This window comes from Prionailurus bengalensis, chromosome A2 (assembly GCF_016509475.1).
Source record: "Prionailurus bengalensis isolate Pbe53 chromosome A2, Fcat_Pben_1.1_paternal_pri, whole genome shotgun sequence".
NCBI classification, from domain to species: domain Eukaryota; kingdom Metazoa; phylum Chordata; class Mammalia; order Carnivora; family Felidae; genus Prionailurus; species Prionailurus bengalensis.
The window spans coordinates 150,598,691-150,625,408 of record NC_057348.1 but is presented as its reverse complement, the minus strand read 5'-3'; the positions used below and the strand labels follow the sequence as shown (position 1 = coordinate 150,625,408).

The window sequence follows — 26,718 nt, the reverse complement described above, 5'->3', positions numbered from 1 at the left end:
AAAATAATATCGGCAAAGATAATCTGAAGGTGGAAAAAGAAGTATAAAAGAACTCATGATTTCAGTCTTCCATACTATAGGAGTTAAATGATTCTGTCTAAAATATACAGGTGGTAAGGAAATTCAAAGGAAAAAAAATAACCAAATATCTTAATAATGTTTCATAATCTTTTTTTCCTTCTTCATCACAGTGATCATTTAAGAACAGCTCTTGTAATCTTGTAGTAAAAAAAAAAAAAAAACATTTGTCTGGAATTCAACAAGGTCTTCAGTTTTTCTTTCAATTAATTTCTTTTTCTTTTGAGAGAGAGAGAGAGGGAGAGAAAGAGAGAGAAAGAGGGAGACATAGGGGGAGGGACAGAGAAAGAAGGAGAGAGAGAATCCCAAGCAGACTGCACTGTCGGCACAGGGCCTGAAATGGGGCTCAATCTCATGAACCAGGAGATCACGACCTGAGTCAAGATCAAGAGTCAGATGCTTAGCCAATTGAGCCACCCAGGTGTTCCTCTCTTCAATTAATTTCTTAATCTGTTAAACTCACGTAAAATTAAATAGTTTTCTAACAATGCATGTGAAAAATAATGTCATTCTTGTAAGTTATCTCTGTGTGCCTCCATCCCTGTCTCGTGTACATACATATAAAACAACATTAGAAAGGCTCACTTCAGCAGCATATATACTAAAAAAACACTTGGTAAATTCTAGGCAGTGAGGTTTTGAGTAGTCATTATTTTCTTGAACTCTGAATTTTTGTATGACATATATCACTCTTATAAATAAAAACTTACTAATTAAAAAAAAAGCAGTTAACGGTTAGGACCAATTTCAAGTAAGTCCTACGTATCGCAAAGCCATAAGAACCTCATTCTATTAAGCGTACGTCAGTCCGCAAAGAATTTCAAAGTCCATTCAACATAATCGACTCACCAGGAAGTGCTGCTTTACTTATAATTCCTGTCAGTAGAGCCAGTTCCTGCAGGGACCCAGCGCTCACGTCCTGGCAGCGCAGGATTGCTTGGATGGTATCAGAATGCGAAATGAGAAACTGCAACACCTGAGCCGAGGAGAAGGGAGAGAAATGGAAAAAACAGAGGTCAACAGGAGAAAATTGTATTATGAATTTATTATTCATCTTTTTTTAGTAACGCTGAAGCCAGAAATTCAATGTCATGAATCACAATGAATGTAATATAAGAATCGTCTTTTGCATTTATGTGGCTTATTTCTTCAAGAAGCAAATATTTACCTAAAATTCACAAGAAAGATCATTTCAAAGCTTAGAAATTACTGTATTTAGAGGCTACGGTTGAAAAGTATAACTTAGAACTACTGTATGAATACTGTTACTTAACTCTCAGTTTCTTTTATTTTTGTCCAAGTGGAACTAGAACAGGAGTTTAAAATAAATGGATATAAAAATGACTTACTGAATTTAAGTTGCTCTATAAAAATCTGATTGGCCTGACATGGGGACAATCACATAAAAAGCTTTTGTTAAATTCTCCTTTTGATATGGTAAATACAAACGAGAGAAAAACCCTGCCCTCTAAACTGCGCCCTTCCACACTGGCATTTTCCAGCCTACCATCATGGACTCTAGTTTCACACGGGATGTCTCCTCAACTCGATTAAACGCCTTGAAGGCTGAGCCTCTATGCCAAAACAAGCCAAACATCTGAATCACTCAGCAACTGTGTCCCTTTTTAGGTTTGAATTCAGATTCCTGGCCTTAGCCCATAACTGCTGGATGTGATGCTCTCTAATCTGTGTTTTTAAAACAAGCGCCTTGGGGGATTCTGCGATAGCCAGTGCAAGAGTGGCATTAGAGAATCTTATATCATCACAACGTCCCACTTGGAATAAAAAAAAATCTTAATCTCAATAAAAGAGAAGACAGGGGAAGTCTCTGAGTTTTAAAGAACTGACCCAAAGGCCACATATGAAAGGGGTAAGATGTACTAACGCAGTATAAAACAAGATGTCGAGGCACCTGTGTGGCTCAGTCGGTTGAGTGTCTGACTCTTGATATTAGCTCAGGTCATGATCCCAGGGTTGTGGGATCAAGTCTCACATCGGGCTGCACACTGAGCATGGAGACTGCTTAGGATTCTCTCTCTCTCACCCCCTCTGCCCTCCCCGACTCGCGTGCTCTCTCTCTTAAAAAAAGGGAAAAAAGAAAAAACCGGGTGCCTAGGTGGCTCAGTCTGTTAAGCCCCCACCTTCAGCTCAGGTAATGATCTCATGGTTCTTGGGTTTGAGACCCGCACCAGGCTCTGCACTGACAACGTGGAGCATGCTTGGGATTCTCTCTCTCTCCTTTTCTTTCTGCCCCTCCCCCACTCAGGGGCGCATTCAGGGGTGTGCACACAAGCACACTCTCTCAAAATAAATAAACTTAAAAAATTTAAAAAAATACATAAACAAAACAAAACAAAACATGGTGCTATGTTAGAAACAGCAGCATTCTACCCTGGTGACATAAGCCTGGAGACTGAAGACAGGGAAAGCATATAACATTACCATGAAGTATTGGGACACAGTTCTGGAGGGTGTTGCAATAATAGGGCAAAACAATAAAGACTCCAGAGTCATAATGATAAGTCTAATCGGTGAATGGCTAGATTATATATTGTGTTATTAGTTTAAAGAGACAAAGATTTCTTTTTTGAAGGTTTCAACTGAAAAGAGAGGAAAATAAAACGAATTTCTGGTGCTCAATGAAAAAGATTTTAGAAAATTCACTTACTTCAATTACTTCGTTCTCTAAATATCACAATTAAATGTGCCATTATCATCTATCCTTTATACTTTCTGCAAGGCCTAACATAGTGTATGGCCTCTTGCTAAATCCGTGGTTAAACCACATTTTAGAAGCAGCTTATTCCTATCATCATAACCACTTCCCTTTACAGAAGAACACATTTTGAGCTCTTGCTTTCCATCTCACTATTCCATTCTTCACTGTGGGGTTTCATTCAAATAAGAGTATATGTAAGAATGGTCTGGTGAAGTTCACGCAAGGTACCAGGGGGCTGGCTATCAGTGCCCGGGTCTGCCACAGTGGACGGTAAACCCATGGACGCTGTCTATGCCTAGGGTTTCTGCAACTCTAAAACGCAGCCCCTGCACCAGACAACCTCCAGGCCAATGACTCTTCTTACCTGGCCTGCTGCCTGCAAGTGCTGGGCCGTGCTGGACGTGAGGATGACCTGGCACAAGCGGAGAGCCGGGAGCAGAATCTGCCGGTAGCGGTCCACGGGGGCAGGGATGAAAACTGGTGGGTCTCTCATGCCAAACATGCTTCATTCATTTCCACCCAACAAGGAGAGAGCGACAGTCCAAGAGTTAAGGGACGCTAACAGTTCCTGCCCATCTCCATGGCAAACAATCACAGGTGCCTGATTAAGATGTGAAGCTACTAATGAGAATTCTCCATCTCATATAGACAGTAAAAACGGAGTTATTTCAATTATGAAAAAACTCAGTAAAGAAAATCTGCATAATTTGAAGACAATGCTTGGAATTTCCTAAACATATTTATTCTACTCTGAAAGCTCCCTTGGGCCATAGAAACTATAAGCAAGAAACAAATAAAAACAAGTTATTTTCCCCAAGTTTCCCCCTCCTATACCCACAGCCAAAAATGAATCTACTTCGCCCATTAGATTTAAAAAATCAAGACTTTAAAAAGTTAAAACAAAGTTGTAAAATCACTTAACTTAAAAAAATTTTTTTTTTTAATGTTTATTCATTTTGAAGGAGAGACAGAGCATGAGCAGGGGGAGCGAGAGCGAGCGAGAGAGACAGACAGACAGACAGACACACACACACAGAATCTGAAGTAGGCTCCAGACTCTGATGGGGGCTCAAACTCATGAACCATGAGATCATGACCTGAGCTGAAGTCAGATGCTTAACCAACTGAGCCACCCAGGTGCCCCTAGTATCACTGAACTTTTAAGATTAGGTATTAATAAAATATTATTTATTATAAATATTTAAATTTTTAGACAAAAGAAAGTGGTTGCCGAATGAAGAGAATGGACACAAAACACAGAAATAAATAAGAGAAAAGCTTTGCACAGACAAGTGATTATATGCCAAGACCCAAGGAATGTAATTAACTCAATCCTCCTTACCTAAGGTGAAAATAATAGCTGTTATGTTTAAAACTTCAGAAAACAAAACAACAAAAAAAAACACCTACATTTCTTTTCTGGAGGTAAAACAGTTCTAGAGTTAATCCTAGAAAAACTCAAATATTCAATTTGGCAATGGGCTTATGAAGAAAATTAGTAAAACAGTGTTATTTACTTCCAAGAGGATAGGCTAACAATGCTGCAGCCAGTAGACAAAAATGAAGAACAAAAACAAAAACAAAAAAAACCCAAAACCCATATTCAAACTGAACCAAGAAATCTGTTAAAAAGCTTGAAACTTAAAATAATTTGACTAAAAGCTTTCAAATGTACAAGCAGTTGGCAAAACGCTACAAAAAGAAAAATATAAAATACTATTCAAGTCATCAGGAATAAGAAATCCACAACAAATTATAATTTCACTATAATACTTTAAAGGACCAGTATGACTAAAAATATATATTCTATTGAACAGAACACTAAAGTTCGGAAGAAAACCATTTACTAACAAAATGCTTTCCTATTTCCCTATTACTGCTCTAAAATGGAAAGCATTAGGTCCCTCCTACTCTTACCCTTATTAGCAACTTCCATTTACTAGTAAAAGGACCAAAATTAAAGTTATCAAGGTGAAAGAGTACTGCTCAAACAGAATGATAAACCAATGGCGAAGATTTCGTTTGGAATTTCTTTTTCCTCGCTAATCCTTTACAATGAAGGAACAGTACGGAAACAATACCAGCGTATACGGACACTTACCCCTGCGGGTCCATCTCTGGGCGCATGTCATAGACCTGGCACTGCGCCAGTCGCACTATCACCCCAGACCTCAGCAGCTCTAAAGCGCCCTGCTGTATCTTGGCCACTCTTGTAAGAAATGCCTAAGAAGTTACAAAAGGAAAAGCATCAATACAGAAATCATATCCAAGGGCCTCAGATAAAAATGAGACTCTCTCACAGCATATTTCTGATCTCTCATCATACTGAAGAGAAATTCCGAGCTAGCTCTGCGGGGCACATTATACACGGGATTCTCTGAGGATTAAACACAGCATATCTGAGGTGTCACAGTACAGTGCCTTGCAAGAAACAGTATTAAACTCAACTGTAGTTTTACTTATCATCATGTGGGCATATGGGGGGGGGAGAGATGGTTTTGCTCATAGCTGTATCTCTAGCACCTACTGCCACACCTGGCATATAATAGGTATTTAATAAACACTTGTTGAATAAATAAAGGAGGGGGGAGTTAATAACGGGTCTAAGACTTTAGTGCTTCCATTATTGTGACTCTGTAGTATTCTCAACCAGGAGGAAACAGAGAAAACAAATCTGAAGGAAAGGAAATGATGCATTATATATGGTATTGAAAATCTCGTGTTTAAACTAGAACCAGCACAGCTACGTTGGAATGTTCCACAGGCAGCTAATACAGTCTGAATTCTGTGGCGAAGAGACAATTTTGCTTACTGCTCTCCTCAGAGCACTCAGCATCCCATTATTCCCCATCATCAGCAACCTGAATGAGGAGCAAGCAGTTCCATTACCCGGCTAACCCTCTCGGGATCACTTCAACTCATCTTTGGCATGCTTTGAAGCTACATTTCTAACACATGTTCCAAATTTAAAACTCTTTGAAATGATTATAGCTTACATGACAGAAATACTAAAAATGTCGGCCACATTAACGTTCTTTAATACATCTACTGCTCTAAGAGGAAGTGAGCGGTTGATCTAACTTCAAATGAATACAAAGTCTTACCATTTTGGATTCGTAAGTATAAAGGGCTTTTAAGAGGGGAGGTTGTGGCGTTAATAAGCTCTGCAAAGTATGGTCATCTTCTACCAAGCTGTCCACGAGCACCTTCAAGTAGCCACTGTTAGAAAGATACAAGAGCCACTGCTGCTGTTTATCTACGGAGACGATCCGATCAAGTAGAGCCAGTGCCAGCATCTGAAGAAGAACAAATCAAAGCCCAAAACATGGAGATGGCTACCAAAACCAAGGACACAAACTCCCTTGATATGAAAATATTTAGAGCTTTTCTTACAAGGGAAATGGTAGCTTGCAATTACATTTTATTTGGTGTTTTTTGTTGTTTTTTTTTTGAGAAACTTGAAAGCTATGTATACAGAATCTTGATTTATTAATAAAAGGAGAAAAGAGACTCGTTAAAAATAGCTTTTTCCCCTAATTGTGAAGTATTACATGCACATTACAGGAAACCTAGAAAACATAGAAAAGCATATAGAATATATGTGGCCTGATCAACACTGCTACTCCATTTTGGCCTCTCTCCTCTTCAGTCCTTTTTCTATGCATAACAACACTTAAACTGTTTTGTTTTGTTTTGAACATAAGAACTTACTACACAGTTTATATTCATCCTATTTCTTAAAGGCCTGTTTCCCACCATCTTCAAATACGTCTGACCCCTGAACAACACGGGGGTTAGGAGCACAGTTGAAAATCCATGTATAACTTTTTGACTCCCCACAACCTTATAATTACTAAGAGCCTACTGCTGACCAGAAGCCTGGTGGATACATAAATAGTTGATTAACACATATTTTTTATCTTATATGTATTACATACTGTATTCTTCCAATTAAGTAAGCTAGAGAAAAAAAAAATGTTCAAAAAAGAGAAAATACGGGGCGCCTGGGTGGCGCAGTCGGTTAAGCGTCCGACTTCAGCCAGGTCACGATCTTGCGGTCCGTGAGTTCCAGCCCCGCGTCGGGCTCTGGGCTGATGGCTCAGAGCCTGGAGCCTGCTTCCGATTCTGTGTCTCCCTCTCTCTCTGCCCCTCCCCTGTTCATGCTCTGTCTCTCTCTGTCCCAAAAATAAATAAACGTTGAAAAAAAAGTTTAAAAAAAAAAAAAAAGAGAAAATACATTTACAGTTCTGTACTGTATCTGTCAAAACAAATCTGCACAGTAAGTGGACCCACGCAGTTTAAACCCGTGTTGTTTAAGGATCAGCTGTGTATGATTCAAATACTATGAAACTCTTCATTAGAAGGAAGTTATCTTCTCATTGTATTATCACCAGTGTGGTACAGTATTTTAAAGAATTATAAATGCGAATTCCCCTCCACAAAGCAAAAAAGACATATTCAGTATAAAACCTGTGTACCCAGTATTCTCTTAACCAAAGATCTTTATTAAGCAGCATTTCTACCAGTGTAAGGCTAACCTCACAATCAGCAGAAAGATTATGCTGAGGGAAAATTCTGAACTGAGATTCTGAACAGAAATAAAGAAAACAGATGAATAAATAAAATAGAAATTCCAAATTATAACAAATAAGAAAATTCACTAGGGGCGCCTGGGTGGCTCAGTTGGTTAAAGCATCTGATTTCAGCTCAGGTCATGATCTGGTGGTTTGTGAGTTCGAGCCCCGCGTCGGCTCTGTGCTGACAGCTCAGAGCCTTGAGCCTGCTTTGGATTCTGTGACTCCCTCTCTGTCTGCCCCTCCCCTCTCTTTCTTTCTCTCTCTCTCTCAAAAAATAAACATTAAAAACAATTCACTAAAATATACTGCAGACAATAATTCTCAATATATAACATGCATTTGCAAAGTTAATTCAGTTTATACCTTAATAAGTCAAAATATTTATTCAATTGTTATACTAAACAGGAGTTACTGTACCCTTCCAATCTCATGGCCATCACAAGCATCTCGACAGACCACTTCCATGAGGGCAGCACCGTAGCTCTCAATGATGGCTATGTTTTCTCGTTGTAATTTACTAAATACATCTTCAGGGGCTGTCAGCCTTTCCCACATGGTTTTCTTGGCTAAAAGGGTTACAGCAGAAAATATTTAAAACACTCCAATAAAGAACAGTGTGATGACTGAGCAATTACACTTCATATAGGACAAGAAAAAAAATCCCTCCATTATTTCATGTAGTACCCAAGGGCCCACCAACCAATGGGTCTAGGCAGCTAAACTTCAAAAACACAATGCACACATTGTACACTAAGGTGACAACTGTATTATGAAAAGGATAAACTCCCTATTCTTAAATAAATCAAATGAACTACTTTTTTTAATGTTTATTTTTGTGAGAGTAAATGCACACATGTGCATGCACATGAGCAGGGGAAGGGCAGAGGGAGGGAGAGAGAGAATCCGAAGCAAGACCCATGCTCGGTGCAGAGCCTGAGGTGGGGCTCAATCCCATGAACTGTGAGATCATGATCTGAGCCAAAATCAAGAGTCAGACTGACTGAGACACCCACACACCCAAAATCAAAATGAATTATAAGACAGTAAGAGAACCAATTCCTGTATTTATTCTGGTAATCAATCTATTTTCATCCTTTATTGAGATCTATGAGAATTTTGACTAAAAAAAGTTAGGTACAAAGTCGACAAAAATCTGCTTCCAAAAAAATCAGATTTTATTTATATTTTGTAATTGAAATACTTATTAAAAATACTTATTAAAAAAGCATACCCCTTATGAAAATAATTTAAATATACAAAGATAATTAAAGATATCATATATTTTACTAAGATTCATGTAAACCTTCTAGAAGAGTTTCAAAAATGTATTACATAAAGCCATAACCTGTATTTCAAACCAATCTTACGACTTTTTACAACTACTACACAGCAACTATTTTTAAATCAGGGAAAAGTTCTCAAGATGAACTGATCAGAACGGAGAGTATAAACGAAGAAGGTTTAATCATGAAAAATAAAAGTAACCCACATTGTGCCTTACGTTCCATTATAATGTTCGCAGAAGGCAAACTTGCAGAGTTTTAATAACATTTTCCCCCTCAAATATTTTTACCGCTACTTTTAATTTTGTTTCAGTCGTCCTTATTTTTAATTTCAGTAACTGTCAAAGGAGGGTATGGGATTTTTATGCTTCTCAATCACATCACTCCCTCACGTCATCTGTCCCCATCTCCTGCTCAACCTCATCTTCCACTCTTTGCCTCTTCCGCTGGCTGCCACCACACGAGCCTTTCTGTCCCTCACATTCACCACTTTGGTCTCAGGATCTCTGCACTTTGATCTTTCGGGTTTTTCCTCAGATCTCAGCATGGCTGCCTCGTCTTCATCATTCCAGCCTCTAACATCACTTGTCAGCTACATCCAACTCGCCCTACACATACGCAGCACAGCACTATCTCATTTTCTGCATAGTACTTATTTACCAGTACATCAGGTTGTGTTACATCCGGATTCTGTCTTGCCCACCATTATTGTCCTGGTATTTAGCACAGTGGCTAGCACAGTAGCACAACATTAATTACTGACGGACAGGTTAGAGAAAGCTCAGAAATGTGCTCCAGGGATGCCACCAGATGCCCTCAGGATGGGTTTTCAAAAAGCCAGCCTGAGGAGCTATAGCATCTTTTCTGGTTTACACACAGGACCACTACAAAATTGTCTGAATAAAGGTTGTGAATAAAAGTCTGAAAGCCACTACTTTGTAATTTGTAGTTTTAGCCACAGATTCCAGATTTCAAACTGGCTGAAATGAGGGCAGAGGGCTGCTGGAATATCACTCTCCGGACTCCTCCACACAAACCCTGAGACACTCCGCCAAGAGCCCCTACGGCTTTACAGAGAAAACTGAAATCAAGGGTTGCAGAAGACCAGGCTTAGTCGTAAAGAAACAACTTGATTTGCGTTTTCCAACTGTGAACAGATCTCCAAGTTCCACATTTTATTAACAGTACCACCTAGAAATAAGAAAATCCTAAGGCTGCAACTTAATTAGAACTTTCTTTCAAATTTTCATTTTTGGAGGGTAAATTAGTTCATTAGAAACCACCAAGTTAGGGGTGCCTGGGTGGCACAGTCGGTTAAGCATCCGACTTCAGCCAGGTCACGATCTCGCGGTCCGTGAGTTCGAGCCCCGCGTCAGGCTCTGGGCTGATGGCTCAGAGCCTGGAGCCTGTTTCCGATTCTGTGTCTCCCTCTCTCTCTGCCCCTCCCCCGTTCATGCTCTGTCTCTCTCTGTCCCAAAAATAAATAAACGTTGAAAAAAAAAATTTTTTTTTAATAAAAAAAATAAATAAATAAATAAAAAGAAACCACCAAGTTAGTTTCTTTTACACCAAACTGTTCCTTCTTCCAACATACCTTATAAATCACTGCCATACAAACTTTTCTAAACACCAACTTCATAGCACTTTTCTCAGTAACTTAACGTGGCTATCAACTGCTTAATCCAACTAGCTTTAACACTGCAATTTCATTTGCAAGGTCATTAATATGGTCCTACCCTTTCACTCCATTTTATTTCCCATCAACCGTTATTTTCCACAACCCTTGCTTATAGCAAAGACATTCTCCTTAGTCTTTACTCCCTCCTAAGTTTGGGCCTTGCTTGAAGAGCCCTCCATTTAGTCCTATGTAAATACAACTTCACCTGCAAAGCCCAGTGAAAGTCTTGATGTTCTTTTTTCTCATACCTCTTATAATTTATACTTGGGGTTCAGAAACTAAGGACTGAGAGCAAAATCTGACCTGTTTTTATAAAGCTGTGATGTGACCCAGCCATGGTCACTCAACTGCAGTCTCTGGCTGCCTTCACACTATAAAGGCAGGGGTGAGTAGCTGCAACAGAGAGCATATGGCTTGCAAAATCTAAAATATTCACTAACTGGCCTTTACAGAAAAAGTTTGCTGGCATCTAGCCTGTATCACCCAACTTAATGCTTCCTGTTTTATAAATACATATACTGTCATTTATACTAGAATATAATCCTTATGAAAACAAGAACCTAATTAATATTTCCTGCTTTTGGAATAAGTGAAAATAATCAACCACCAAATGAGATCAGATTTTTATTCATATTGTGAAAAACCGGAAATAATCTAAATGTCCAAAAACGGACAAGCTAAGTGATGATATACCCATAAGTGAAAAAATGTATAGAGCTATTAAAAATATTATTTAACAAAGAAAAAAGCTCATAAAATACTGAGTGAAAAGACAAGGGAGATTTTAAGTCAATATGGCTGGCTATAACAAAATGTTGGAATGGTTATCTTAGCAGGGTAGAATGTTCTTACCTTTGTTTATTACTATGTTCTAAATTTCCTCATTCAGTATTTATTTTGAAATAAAAAACAAAAGCTAAAAATATTTTTTAAATACCCAATTATTAATTTTTAATCAGGTTCTCAGGTTCTAGGACTTGACTCAGGTTGTAAAAAATAAAAGTGATGAGAAATGTACGCCTAAATTCACATCAAGCAAAGAGCCTGCATTTTACTACACACACCCATAGCTATAGCTAGTATTTTTAAGTCACTTGTTGGAATCAGACTCAAAGAACAGAGTCCAGAGCAGGCAAGATGTTCTATATAATCCTTTTAGTCCCACTACTTTATGACTTATAGGTGTATTTATACTATAATGCCAGATCATACTAATGCCTAGACCATAACAATTTTTAATGTCACAATAAGATTATCAAAAAAAATTTTTTTTAAGTTTATTTATGGGGTGCCTGGATGGCTCAGTTGGTTAACTGACCAATTCCTGATTCAAACTTAGGTCATGATCTCACAGTTCATGGATTTAAACCCCATGTTTGGCTTCACACTAATATCACAGTCTGCTTGAGATTCTCTCTCTCTCCCCTTTCTCTCTCTCTCTCTTTCTCTCTCAAAATAAATAAACTTTTGAGAGAGAGAGAGAGAGAGAGAGAGAGAGAGAGGCAGAGACAGGGAGAGGCAGAATCCCAAGCAGGCTCCATGCTGTCAGTGCAAAGCCCAACTCGAGGATCAAACTCATGATCTGTGAGATCATGACCTGAGCTGAGACCAAGAGCTGGATGCTTAACTGACTGAGCCACCCAGATGCTCTGGTTCTCAAAAATTTAATAATGGCAATAGATTGTCTTTTCTAATCTTCTTTTTTAAAAAGATGAATAGATATTATGGTTTCACAAAGAACAGGAATATTCTTGCTCAAAGGTCACAAGAGCCCAAAAGAACTATGAGCAGAGAAGAAAATTCCTTATGTTTATGACAATTTCTAATTCTTACTTATAAAGAAAATACAAAACTGAGTATCATTAACTTACCAAATTTAAGGGGAAAAAGAGCCAATTTAAAGGAAAGAGAACCTATGAAAAAAGCTCATAATGAAAGTACTTAAAATTGCAACAATTTAATCCATTTTACTGAGATTATACAGAACATTCAAATAGGGCTAATCTTACAAAAATAAAACTAAGGAAGATGTACTATATCATGGCTCTGATGTGTTAGCATAACTTTATAAGTTGGCTTTATAAATAAACTTTTATTGAAAATAATAATCTTATAAAAATGTGCTGAAGATGTGTATCTTTGTAATTACCTGTATTTAAATGTGAAGTATTTTTATAATACTAAAGCTGAAGAAACAAACAAATAAAGAAATTAAGAATACAGCAACAGGGCTTCATATTAAACATTTACGCTTTGGTCAAATTATCTGTATTTTCTCCCGTGGTCACTGGTAGAAATGAGAAAAAAATAAAAGATGAAAAGAATAAAAAGAGGGGTGCCTAGGTGGCTCAGTCGGTTAAGCGTCCAACTTCTGCTCAGGTCATGATCTCACGGTTTGTGGATTTTGGCCCGGTGTCGGGCTCTATGCTGACAGCTCAGAGCCTGGAGCCTGCTTCAGATTCTGTGTCTCCCTCTCTCTCTGCCCCTCCCCCATGCGCACTGTGTCTTTCTCAAAAACTGATAAAAATCAACACTTAAAAAGTTAAAAAAAAAAAAAAAAGAATACAAAGAGAGATAGTCATGATGTCAACTCTTGTCAACTAACCCCCAGGGATTACATATGCAAAAAAAAATGTCAGATTTTAACTACACTGTTCTTGACATATATGAATCTTCCAAAGAATTTTACTCAAAGAATATATGCTTTTGTTTCTCCCCAGATCTCCATTGCCAACTCAAGGTGATGGAGTCCACCTACAGTGATTTTCACAAAGCTAATATATGCTTAAGAGCTAACTGAATTTTCTTTCCCCTAAACTGTGTGCTCATATCCTTTGACCATTTTTTCTACTGGGTTTGATTTGTAGGTGTTCTTTACGTATTAGAAATTAGCCCTTTGTACTATGAGCTACAAATACACTGCTGGTAGGTATTATCTATCAAATTAAAAAGAAATAATTACAAATTACAAAAAGACAACAATAACAGAAAGGATGAAGACGTGAGATGCTATGGCCAGGAAAAGGAACATTCTATTAAAAATAGAGAAAACTGAGCCACCTGGGTGGCTCAGCTGGCTCAGAATCCCACTTTAGCTCAGGTCATGATCTCACGAATTGTGAGTCTGAGCCCCACATCAGCCTCCACCCTGACAGTGAGGAGCCTGCTTGGGATTCTCTCTCTCTCCCTCTCTGACTCTCCCCCATGTGCATGCTCTCTCTCTCTCTCAAAATAATAAACTTGAGAAAAAAAAATCAAGGAAACTGATTTCTAATATCAGATCTGCCACAGACAAGCAAGTCATTTCGTCTCTGTGAGTAGGATTCTTTTTACACAAAACAGGAAAAATAGCTGCCCAGTATCCAGTATACATAGTTATGTTAAAAATAAAGTAAAAGAGATATGGAAAAATAAGTATGTAGACATTAAAAGTTCAGTTCCTGTTTTAAAATAAAATAGAAAGTAGTACCATGTCAAAACATGCACATACGCATACAAAAGTAGGTATCAATAAATATTTATTAAATTTAGTATTTCTAACTTGAAACTTAAAAACACTAGTGTCTAGGAAATACAGTGCTTTGCTATTTAAAATAAGTCCAAATACGGCACCTGGGTGGCTCAGTCGTTCAACATCTGACTTTGGCTCAGGTCATGATCTCACGGTTCGTGAGTTCAAATGGCACATCAGGTGAGTTCAAGGCCCTGATTCGGGCAAAACATGAGCCCTGTGTGAGCCCTGCTTCTCTCTCTCTCTCTCCTCCCTTTCTCTCTGTCTCTCTCTGCCCTTGCTCACTTGAGCCCTGCCCACCCCCAAAATAAGTAAATAAAATAAGTCAAAATAAGCAGCAATTAAGTGGTAAAAAAAAAAAAAAAAAAACTAATTAAAGGATGAAATTAAAAATACATCATTTGAAAATTAAAAACAAAGGAGAATTTTCTTTTGTGGTCACACCACTTCATTACATCTTGATAATGATGCCTTATAAAAAGTATGTTGTAGAGCTCTACCTAGTGGTTAAGTAGTGACTTTGCCAATTCCACTAAATATAACGTTAAAAAATTTTCCGACAAGAGGAAAATGGAGAGGTGTGTTGGAGGGGGGAGGAGTACAGCGTGGAATCCCCATTATTATCTCTTAAGAAAAGCTTCTCTCTGGGGCACCTGGGTGGCGCAGTCGGTTAAGCGTCCGACTTCAGCCAGGTCACGATCTCGCGGTCCGTGAGTTCGAGCCCCGCGTCGGGCTCTGGGCTGATGGCTCAGAGCCTGGAGCCTGTTTCCGATTCTGTGTCTCCCTCTCTCTCTGCCCCTCCCCCGTTCATGCTCTGTCTCTCTCTGTCCCAAAAATAAATAAACGTTGAAAAAAAAAAAAAAAAAGAAAAAGAAAAGCTTCTCTCTGTTTAAAAAGCTTCTCTGAACTATTCTTTTGAATGATCCTAAAAATTTTTGTGCTTTAAGCGGGTAGGCCATTTCTACAAATACATCATTTGGCTATTATTATCTCCTTAGAAAAATATGTAAAAATATTAGCCAGTAAAGAATAATATGAGATAATCTGGGTCTTACACACTGAGTGGTTTTTAAGAATCTGTGTACAAAATAGCAAATACTCATAAAGGTTCTCAGACGGGTATCGGAAGTCCATTATCAAAAGGTGCTTATGACAAGTTCTTAAATAGCAGGACATTTCTGGTGTAGAGTATTATACATTCATTTGCTGAATGGCTAAAAACATTTTTCATATCTGGAGACCAAAAAGTCCAGATTATTACTATTAACAATGCTAATTAAGGGTGCCTGGGTGGCTCAGTCAGTTGAGCGTCCAACTTCGGCTCAGGTCATGATCTCATGGTTTGTGAGTTCGAGCCTCGCGACGGGCTCTGTGCTGACAGCTCGGAGCTTGCAGCCTGCTTTGGATTCTGTGGCTCCATCTCTGTCTGCCCCTCCCCCACCTGTACTCTGTCTCTCAAAAATAAATAAATGTTAAAAAAAATTTTTTTAATGCTAATTTTATTTTAGAAAGTGGGATTTATCAATATTTTAAATAGGCATTACCTTTGACCAAGAAATTCTACCTCTTGGAATTTATTCAAGAAAAACTTCACATTAGTACAAAAAGATATAGGTACACTATTGATGAGGGTTTAGACTGGCAGAAAGCCATTTGGTAGGAGCTTTTTTCTTTTTTTTTTCATAGAGCACTCACACAAGTGGGGGAGCGTTATAGGGAGAGGGAGCAAGAGAATCTTAAGCGGGCTCCATGCTGAGTGTGAGGCTAGATCTTACAACTGTGAGATCATGACATGAGCTGAAATTGAGAGTCAGATGCTCAACTGACTGAGCCGCCCAGGCGCCTCTGGTAGAATCTATTAAAATAAAAATGCGCATAGTCTTTCACATGGAAATTTTACCATGAAGCATTCTTCTTGAAAAATACAAAGGCATATAACAGAACATTTGATGCAGCATATTTGTGACAGTAAAAATTAGAAACAATGGAAGTGTCTATGAATAATACAAATGGTTAAATAAACATTACTTCCGTATTACAGAACAACGGAGACATCTGAAAAGATTCAACTAGATATGCATCGTGATGCTCTGCAAAGGGGAGAAAGACATGTACACGCTATGTACAGCAGACTGTTCAGTGGGACCAGAGAAAGAGAGGGAATTAAAAACGCATACAAGCTAAAGTGGTATTTGAGGGTTTTTTTTTTTTACAGTACTCATGTACTATCGTCTTAATTTTAAAAACTACACATTCATGGGGCGCCTGGGTGGCGCAGTCAGTTAAGTGTCTGACTTCAGCCAGGTCACGATCTCGCGGTCCGTGAGTTCGAGCCCCGCGTCAGGCTCTGGGCTGATGGCTCGGAGCCTGGAGCCTGTTTCCGATTCTGTGTCTCCCTCTCTCTCTGCCCCTCCCCTGTTCATGCTCTGTCTCTCTCTCTGTCCCAAAAATAAATAAAAATGTTGAAAAACTACACATTCTTCCTCGACTTCACATAAGTGCTTTCATGATTCCATAAAGACTCATTTATTACAGCTTTACTTAGCCAAAAGACAGAAAACGGGTTTTTTTTTTTTAACTTAATCTCTACAACAGAATCTCTAAAAATCTCTGAGACAGAAAAGATTAGAAATCTATCTGGTTCTACCTGCTTCTAATGTGTCTGGTTCATCTGGTCTCTGGGCGATCTGTAAGTAATACAACAAAGAGCCGTACAGGTGTGTCCTCACTCGCTGGAATCCGCCACCTAAGGAGATACAGAGTACAAACCCTGTTTCAAATGAAAGTTAAAACAAACACAAAAGGTGTGATTTGTAAGAAATTTAGATGAAAAAACCTGTCTTCAAAATGAAGTCTAACAGTTTCTTCAATATGATGTGAAGCGAAGAGTCTCCAATAGAAGCAAAACCCACCACCGGGTTCTCTGCTGGAGAAGGTGACGCGAACGAGCTATCGAGCATAAAAGCGTAATGGGTCTCTCCGGGTCCCAAGACTAATGGTTGCTTCTGTTCAGTGCGAACGGCTTGGCTTAGGTGAGCAGTCAAGGTGAACACAGCACCTGCTACCACTGGCATTAACTCCTGCGCTGCTTCATCATCTAGTATCTTAAAGCAGAAAGACAAATCAGCTACAGTCATTAACAGGTTTTATATACACTGAGCTTTCACCTACCATTAAGAATATAAGAATGGAATGTCATTGATCAAAGAAAATAAAAGCTAATATATAGAAAAATTTAAATATGATACTGATAACGTGTGTTCTTAACCAGAAGGGATTCCTATCAGGATTCCTTAGAGAGGTCTTTAATGTAAATTCACACAAGTGGTCACCCACCAGAGTGTCCCATTCAGTATGTCTGGGGTGGGATCCATCCGTGTATTTTTAAAAAGCTCCCTACGTAATTGTGATACATACTTTGGTTGAGAGCCATTACTGTACAGAAGACTTTCTCAAGGATCGCCTTAACACTGGCAATACACAACTCTATTTATTCCTAACATAAAAGGGTAAAAAAAAGGATGGTGGGAAACTGTGTTTTTAAGTAGTATATAAAGATCTGTTCAGCAATACGGGAAGTAATTAGGAAGTAAGGAAGTTCAGGAAGCAATTTAGGAAGTACGTTACCTTATCATGCACATCTTGTAAGATGTCACGGATAATCAGTTGCCGATCCTCTGCCTGAATGAGGTCCTGGGGACAAGCGGTCAGTATAATCTCCACCAGCTGCCTCCATGACTCCAGCACATGCCGTTTTGCATGAAGACACTGCAGCAGCTTGTTTCTTCCTACCACGTACTGAAGTATAGTGCTGATTTCCTAAAGCCACAGAAATTGAATCACAAGGTTAACAAATGGGCAGATAATGTCTTTTACCAAAAGGGTCCAATTTTAACTTTATCTTTTTTAGTAATCTCTACACCCAATGTGGGGCTCCAACTCACGTCCCTGAAATCCAGAGTGGCACGCTCCATCAACTGAGCCAGCCAGGTACCCCAACAGAGTCCTATTTTTCAAGAGTTATTTATTCTGTCAGTTAACCCGAACACATCTGTAGTATATTTAGGAAACCTTCCACATGCATGCCAGTCAGCAGAGGTGGTAGGGGTTTTTTAACCCCATTTTCTTTGTAGTATCTACTTACACTTACTCTAGAGCACTGGAATTGCCTAAAACTCAAGTTCAAGGGCATGTCTCCCTGACATATCTTTTATTTCTTTGCTTCTTGCTTTGGCCTAGCCACCTGTGTTTCCATGTGTGTGGTTCTTCTCACCTGACCTCTAACCCACTGCTCCCCACCTGTGATGAAAAACCACTCTCTCTTCCCTCACCGACAGAGAACAAGGGAAGTCTAATACACAATATGGACAGGTTGCAAATCCTAAACTAGCCTAGCAGAAAAAAAAAACGTTACTTACTCTGGCATCCAGATATTAACTTCAGTTTAGTTTACAAGTTTTAAAATCAAAAATGGAAGATTCCATTAAGGTTTAATTTCAAGTAGTTTACTAACTGATGAACTACAAGTCAATTTACAGTTTTGTCTTCTAACTGGCAGTTAAATAGGTAGAAGATTCAAACTAACAAGTTCTCAATAGGGCTTACCTCCATCAGGAGAGGTCTCTGTCCTATGGCTGCCATACCCTGGAGGGCATTTACTTCAGCTACAAGGACTCTATGAAGAAGCTACAGAATTGAGAAAAGAGTGAAAAATCAGACCATTTCAGAATAATAACCTCTAGCAATCACTATAAACTGCCTTAGTGGAAACAGTTTTGGATACCTCTATATATAATCTATAAGTGACTCTGTTCGGTCTCCAGTCAAAAACATTAGGTGTCCCTCACATTACTGAGTGGGACCAAGGAGCCTCTGTGGCAGGGAAGTTGGCGCCAATGCCCTTGGATATCTTCTTCCTATTAGTGAGACCATTACCAGTTACCTGGTAGAGAGTAAAACCATTCCATAGCTAGGTGGCATGACTACTATCAGGAAGGTGATGGGGAACCTTTTAAAGAGGTAAAGCTAGTGTCGTCTATTCTGTTTCATTTCCCTGCTGTTAGAAAAGTGAAAACCACAGTCTAATAAACCAATAGCCTTATCAGAAAACAACTGCATGGTTCTCTTTTTGTCTGAGGACTCAAAGTCTAAACCACTTGATACTGCACACACTTTAAAACAATCCTTACCTTGACGTTGCAGACTGTCTGTCCCCGTAAATTCTTGTGTTCACAGTTAGCAATAACTTGCTCGATCTGGGCCCGATCAAAGAAATCCAACTGCAAAGGCTCAGGGATCTCCTGACTGAAGTCAATCGAGTCAAGAATGCTTAGAATCTTTCGACGTACTAGAAAAATAGAAAGTGGTTCGATTTTATTTGGGACGGTGAGAAGAAGAGCAAACAGTTGTACTCAGCTCACTCTCAAAGATAGTGCTAGGTTCAATAAAGGGAGTTGAGGGGGTACCTGGGGGGCTCAGTCGGTTAAGCGTCCAACTCTTCATTTTGGCTCAGGTCATGATCTCACGGTAGTGAGATCGAGCCCTGAGTCAGGCTCTGTGCTGAGCATGGAGCCTGCTTGGGATTCGCTCTCTCTCCCTCTCTATCTGTCCTCCCAGCTTATGCTCGCACTTTCTCTCTCAAAACAAATAAATCAACGTTGGGGGGGGGGGGGGGAGAAAGAAAGGATGTTAAGCCCAGAAATGGAAAACTGTGTTGAAATCTAAATGTGATTTTATTTCTAATACATCCATTTGCAAAAACATTCTTTCCCATTCATTCATCCTAGTTATAAAAAAGTTATTTTTGAATGACAACTAATCCTTTCTATAGCAGATACAGGTGTCATAATTATCTCTTCAAATTTAAGCAATTTAATATATACCTATAAATTTATTATAGATTCAAAGGGCTTTACCTTTTGTAGCAGTGTCAAAGTGAAGGAACCCAGAGACAGACCTATTTTCATCTTCTATTCCTCCTTCACCATCTGTTAGAGCATCAATAATAACAGATCAGGAAAAACAACAACATACTCATAAAATTTATTTGGAAATAACAAGGTATTTTTTTTTCTAGATCACTGTTGCTAGGTCAGAGAGCCCTCTGCAAATGGATAATTGAAATGCAAAGATGATGAGAACTTACCAACATTCATCTAATTCTTTCTGTCCCCAGGAGATCCACTTCACAATTGTAAAGAGGATAATCAGAACTCCCAAAGAGGCAAAACCCATTCCCACCAATGCGATGATTAGAAAAGCTTATGTTTAATTTGCATGTATAACACACATTAAAATACCTTGGGTCATCCTGGCTCAGTGTGGCAAACTCCACTGAATATTTGAATATAGCAGAACGCGGATGCTTCAAACAATAATCAAATAGCAATTATGGGATGAATTTAAAAATTTTGCGTTTTAAGGAAAAAAATTCTAAAGACAGAATGAACTTGTTTAGCCTACAATCACACGCTAAGCGCAAGACTGCAGCGCATGCCTTCACACGGACCGGTCAGCAGCACAAGAGAACAAACGGCAACATGTACACACTCACCTGAGTACGGTCTCACAGGCATGTCGTCCAGTAAGAGATGTAGGAGCCTCTGGGTATGTGACCGCTGACGATTCAGAGAAGTTACCCGTAGTTCTATTGAGGCAGTCTTCATTAGCCATGACATCTGGTTCAGCATAGACATTTCATACTCTGCAAGTTAAATACATGAGTTTAGTTTCCTAGAGTATAATAACAGGATTGTAACAGATCTAAATTCCTTAACTCGTCAGATATTTGCTCACGTAAGTAACATACTCCATAATTTATGAAACTTGGCATCATAATAATTCATCACCCTGGAAGAAAATTAAAAAAGCAAAAACAAATGCTAAGAGAAAAAAAATAAGCACGTCCATGTCTATAAAGATGAGCCAAAGCAAATGAAGAACAAAAGAGAATCAATTTTCCATTACCAGGATAATTTCACACTTATCTATAAAATTCTAAGTCTGTCCTACTTTGACATTAACACAGACTTCATACTTAAAAACAAACACTAATTCTCAAATATATAACTTGTAAAAAAAAAAAAAAGCCCTAATATGCAGTTTGACTTTTATTTCATAAAACAAATACCCAATGCATAATTTTATGATCTCTCTTAAGATAATCCAGGACATGTGATTTCACATATAATTAGGGTTGGTCTTCACAGCATAGCAGCCGCAGTCCTGCACTACCCTACGGCTGTGGGCCTCAGAAAGGGCTACAAGCTGACCAAGAGCATGAGAAAGCTGAGGCACAGCCACCAAGGGCACCTCACCAAGCACTCCAAGCTCACACGGGACATGAACTGAGAGGTGTGTGGCTTCACCCCACAAAAGCAGTGTAGTGTGCGGCTGCTCAAAGTCTCCAAGGGCAGGGGGGCTCTCAAGTTCATCAAGAAAAGGGCAAGGACACGCATAAGCACCAAGAAGAGGAGAAGAACTTAGCACATCCTGGCAGCCGTGAGCGAAGTGGCTGTCGCGAAGGACTGAGCCCCTCCCCACTCTGCGCACACTGAAACGCTTCCAGAAACAAAACCAAAAATGAAACCTGAAATCAGGACTGGGAATCACTTATACAAGTTTCTGACTCCACAATTTTTAATATGCCTGATTTAAAGTCCTAAATTCTAACAGTATAAACATAAAACACACCAATTAGTACTACAACCACCACCCCTACCACCACAGTAACAGGCAAAACTCGTTTTTTTTTTTAAACTAGGTTGGTTTTTAAAAGACAGATACAGTAAGAGACAAAGCATTAACTTTTCTTTCTAATTAGGTATAAAGGAGGGTTGCTTAAAAAGCTTATAATATAAACAGATCTTAGAATTAAAAATAAGACATGCTTATTATGAAAATGAAGCGAAAAATGTTTGTCATTAGATAATTCCCAAAGTTCTCTCATTTCATCACTCTAAAACATGGATTAGAAGCAGATAATTACTAGTAATAAAAATTTATTATGAAATCCGTGAGCTTACACTTCCCAGAACATAAATAAAATACAAAAAAAAAAAAAAAAAAAACCTTAAAAAAACTCCACGGACTGTAACTGTCTAGATATAAATCGAATTCAGAAAATTGTTACAAATTGATCAGAAAGAAAATTATATAACGTAGAATCCTATAAAAGAGAGATAGCCTGGGATTGCGTTGGTCAGGTCAATAAACTCAGTTATTTCCACTATACTTAGCTTTCTATTTCTCATTTCAAGATCTCAAGTGGTTTCAATACGTACACAAGAAACAAAAGTAAAACAAGACATTTTAATTAAACACCGTCACTCAAAAAAAATCTAAATTTCCAGGGGCGCCTGGGTGGCGCAGTCGGTTAAGCGTCCGACTTCAGCCAGGTCACGATCTCGCAGTCCATGAGTTCGAGCCCCGCGTCGGGCTCTGGGCTGATGGCTCAGAGCCTGGAGCCTGTTTCCGATTCTGTGTCTCCCTCTCTCTCTGCCCCTCCCCCGTTCATGCTCTGTCTCTCTCTGTCCCAAAAATAAATAAACGTTGAAAAAAAAAAAATTAAAAAAAAAAAATCTAAATTTCCAGAATCTTCTCAGATAAATATTTTCTTATCTCTTCAACACAATTTAAAAATTTTATTTGGTAGTATAAGGATCAAATTCCATCCCTGACAAGCTATTTTTAAATAACTTTATGCCAACAGCTAGAACATGAGGCTTCTCAGTGACAAATTACAAAAGCAACCCAAAATAACGAAAAAAGCAAAGTAACAAAATGAAACGGAATTCCACAAATACTGTAACTGCTACCCTGAATGTTACATAAATAAAATCACATAGACTTCACAAATTAGTTATAACAATATGGGAAAATAATGTCCTACCTTTGTTAGAAAAAGGTAAATGTTGCAACTGTGAAAATAAGAAATCCTGGCTGGTTCTCAAGTACCTCATAGTAGGACCAGATGTATCAGAGCACGCACACAACTGATATATCACCTAAAGAGTTAAAATGAAGTAAAAAAAATCCACAAATCACTTCTTTTGTGTTATAAATTATAAGTTAAAAGGTGAACTTAGATTTACTAAACAGAAGCTAAGACCCATCAATAACTTAAGAAAAATGGATAAACACAGATGCTCAGTTATAAGCAATCATTAGCACCCCAACTCAAGAATACAGATTGGAATAGTGCTGATGACATTATTATACAACTCATGTTTAAGTCAACCTCAGTACGTTTATTAATACATATAGTTAATTAAAAAAGTATAGTAAAATAGTTAAGTATTTTAACTATTACTAATAACAAATCACTTGGAAGTAACTTCTAAAAAAATTTTTTAGCGTTTTAATTCACTTTTTGAGAGGCAGAGAGAGACAGAGCACGAGCAGAGGGGCAGAGAGAGAGGAAGGCACAGAATCTGAAGCAGGCTCCAGGCTCCATTCTTTTTGATCCGACGCGTAGCACAGAGCCCAAAGCAGGGCTCGAACCACGAGCCGTGAGATAATGACATGAGCCAACATCGGCCACTTAACTGACTGAGCCAACCAGGCACCCAGGAAATAACTTCTAAAAACCATACTTAATTTAGTTGAACCTTAGGAAGGTAATAAACTTACCAGGATTGAAGTAATCAAAAGAATTACAAAGAAATCCAGATTCAACTAAATAACAAATATAAACTCTAAATTAAATAAAAATTTAACAGAAAATAATAGAATTGGGGATAAAGGCTGCTTTTTGTATAAATATAAGAAATACCTATAACATATATAAAACTCCATTAGGTATATGAGTATCATATACCTAAATAGATAAAACAGCAAAAAACATTTGAGAGGAAGGAAAAAATATATAGCCCACCATCAAAAATTGTCCATCCTTTTTAGTGATAAAAAAATTAAGGGGCACCAGCATGGCTCAGTCCATTAAGTGTCTGACTTTGGCTCAGGTGATTATCTCAGTTTATAGGTTCAAGCCCCTTTTCGGGCTCTCTGCTGTCAGCACAGAACCTGCTTTCGATCCTCTGTCCCTCTCTTTCTCTGCCCCTCCCCTGCTTGCACTCCCTCCCTCTCTTTCTCTCTCAAAAATAAATAAACATTAAAAATAAAAATTAAGGCCTCACTGGCTCAGTCAGTAGGGACTGCAACTCTTAATTTCGGAGTTACATGAGTTTAAGCCCTACATTGGGTATGGATCGTACTATAAATAAATAAATAAATACATACATACATACATACATACATACGTACATACATACATACTCAGTCAGTAAGGCAGGCCTCTTAATGTAAACAGCAAAATTTTTAACTATAAAAAGCAAATCCTGGAGTGCCTGGGAGGCTTAGTTGGTTAAGCATCAACTTCAGCTCAAGTCACGATCTCACGGTTCATGAGTTCGAGCCCCACATCAGGCTCTCTGCCGTCAGTGAAAAGCCTGCTTCAGACCCTCTGTCCCCACCCCCCTCTTTCTCTGCCCCTCTCCCACTCATGCTCTCTCTCTCAAAAATAAATAAAACATTAAAAAAGCAAATCCTAGTATTTGGCAAAGTGGTAGTGAAAACTTTCATTTGTGAAAGATTTATTTTATAAATACTTATTAGATGCTTTCCATGTAAAAGGAATTTTAAATTCATCTGTTATTGGCACTACTTAATGCATACTATAATTGTCAAGATTACTTGCAAATGAAAATCTGAAGTCATGGGGCACCTGGCTATTTAATTATCAGTGGATGAAAATGTCGGGACAGAGGCTTGCAGGGTTCTAACCTACGTTTTCCCTGGGAGCAATGGTTCAATATTCGCCAATTCAGTGTTCACTGTCAATTTATAAAACCAGTAATGACAATCAACTGCAAAACCATGTCTGAAATTATATTCTTTTTTTAAATGTTTATTTATGTATTTTGAAAGAAAGAGAGAGAACGAGTGGGAAAGGGGCAGAGAGAGAGCGGGAGAGAGAGAACCCCAAGCAGGCTCTGCACTGTCAGCACATAGCCCGGCATGGGGCTCGAACTCACGAACTGAGATCATGACCTGAGCCAAAACCAAGAGTTGGACACTTAACTGACTGAGCCACCAAGGCACCTCTGGAATTATATTCTTAAAATAAACAAAAAACAACAAAAGTAACTAAAGGTGTTTGTTAGAGCAAAGTAAAAACTTGAATATAATGTACAGAAAGTTCATACAGAGAGGGGGAAAGGACACAAAACTCTCAGCTGAATGTAACTATACAAACAGGTATACACAAGGAAGAAAGATAAGAACACAAAGTAAAAACTTAAATAGTTCTACTGCAGATGCATGTTGTCTTTCAAATAGCTTTGACATTATTTTTGATACTCTATTAACAAATAAAAATTTGATAAGCTGATAATGAACGTCTTCAAACAAAACAAAATCAGTCAATCGTATCAGATGATCAGTTAAGAAGATACAAGGATAGAGGCTCAAAGATGTGGGACAAGTAATATATTAGAGGAAGGACACAGAAAAGGAGTTCCCAAAGCACTACTAGCCATTTTACAAGCATGTGCCTAAAAACCTCCCTAGTTCCCAAGACCAGGCAAGAAAAATGTCCATCCTGAGAGGAGAGAGCAGAGGTCTAGGCTCAATCTCAACTTCTGCACCTAGAAAGTCGCATACTGCCGGGAGAGGAAGGTATCAGTAAGGTCCAAACTAGTTCCCTTTGCTACAATCAGAGTTATCTAAACTCACAAGCTCTTCAAAGTTTGAATTTTTTTTCTGAAGCAGAGTGAAGTATAAACCTATAGGTGAAGGAAGCATCTTTCATGAAAAATGGAGCAGTGCCTCATTAAAATGCAGATTCTGACTCAGCGGCCTGGAGTAGGGCCTGAGATTCTGCTCTAACAAGCTCCCAGGAGTGCTGCTGCTGAGGCTGGACCACGCTTGGAGTAGCAAAGTCACAGAGCATATGTAATAAGCTGGCAGACTGCTGGTACAGACATGCTTCCTTTGGCCAGTACAGTGTATTAAAAACCAGAGAATCTGGCAAACCGGGACCCACATGCTGACATGGTGAAAACTAGCAGTGCACGTGCTTCCCGGTCCGCCAGATCCTCCTCCTCCTCCTCCCTCTCCCAACCTTTTTGTCTTACATCTGGCTTCATTCACTTACTTCACCTGCCTAACTCCTTTAGCCTAGATGATTAAGCTTATCGACTACTTCTATCTAAATATGTCGAATTCTGTAATGCTGTTAAAATGTACATCAAGTTGATTCCCCCATTAAGGAAGAATTCATTTTGATTCTAGTACTTACAGTGAAGGGCTGTCTGGACAGCCAGAAGATAGAAGAAACTAGAAGGGAATTACAAAAAGAGAAACAGGAGAATAAAGAAAAACGTCCAGCTCGCTATAGGTCAACGATGCCTTTCTTATGGCAATGTAAACCAAGGCGCTACTGAAATTGAGAAATTAGTCGCATCCTATAAAGCCTAGTTCTTAAAACACCAAATGAATGAAACAAGAAATAATCATAAGTGAACACAAGCAAGGCAGAGGTTCTCATCCTAGTTTAAACAACTGGACTTTCTACCACCCTACTAGCTCCAGAGCTGCAGGATTCACATGGTTCTTAAAAAGTGCTTTCGGGGGCGCCTGGGTGGCTCAGTCGGTTAAGCGGCCGACTTCGGCTCAGGTCATGATCTCATGGTCAGTGGGTTCGAGCCCCGCGTCGGGCTCTGTGCTGACAGCTCAGAGCCTGGAGCCTGTTTCAGATTCTGTGTCTCCCTCTCTCTGACCCTCCCCCGTTCATGCTCTGTCTCTCTCTGTCTCAAAAATAAATAAATGTTAAAAAAATTAAAAAAAAAAAAAAAGCGCTTTCGGGGCGCCGG

General features: G+C 38.8%; 1 protein-coding gene across 2 annotated transcripts in view; it reads right to left on the bottom strand.

Moving 5' to 3' along the window:
- NUP205 (nucleoporin 205) overlaps positions 1 to 26,718 on the bottom strand; it is an 86,787-nt gene that overhangs the window by 16,261 nt on the left and 43,808 nt on the right. For both annotated transcript variants that reach the window (XR_006298602.1, XM_043589633.1), the window contains exons 23-35: positions 22,737 to 22,851; positions 20,400 to 20,549; positions 19,762 to 19,833; positions 19,036 to 19,193; positions 18,452 to 18,532; positions 17,474 to 17,665; positions 16,683 to 16,950; positions 16,494 to 16,592; positions 7,792 to 7,940; positions 5,902 to 6,093; positions 4,899 to 5,020; positions 3,162 to 3,300; positions 928 to 1,054 (exon numbers count right to left, since the gene is read on the bottom strand). Coding sequence is in view for 1 of the 2 variants with exons in the window: in XM_043589633.1 (XP_043445568.1) it covers positions 928 to 1,054; positions 3,162 to 3,300; positions 4,899 to 5,020; positions 5,902 to 6,093; positions 7,792 to 7,940; positions 16,494 to 16,592; positions 16,683 to 16,950; positions 17,474 to 17,665; positions 18,452 to 18,532; positions 19,036 to 19,193; positions 19,762 to 19,833; positions 20,400 to 20,549; positions 22,737 to 22,851 (1,864 nt within the window). In the remaining variant the exon portion in view is untranslated. The remainder of the gene's footprint in view (positions 1 to 927; positions 1,055 to 3,161; positions 3,301 to 4,898; positions 5,021 to 5,901; positions 6,094 to 7,791; positions 7,941 to 16,493; positions 16,593 to 16,682; positions 16,951 to 17,473; positions 17,666 to 18,451; positions 18,533 to 19,035; positions 19,194 to 19,761; positions 19,834 to 20,399; positions 20,550 to 22,736; positions 22,852 to 26,718) is intronic.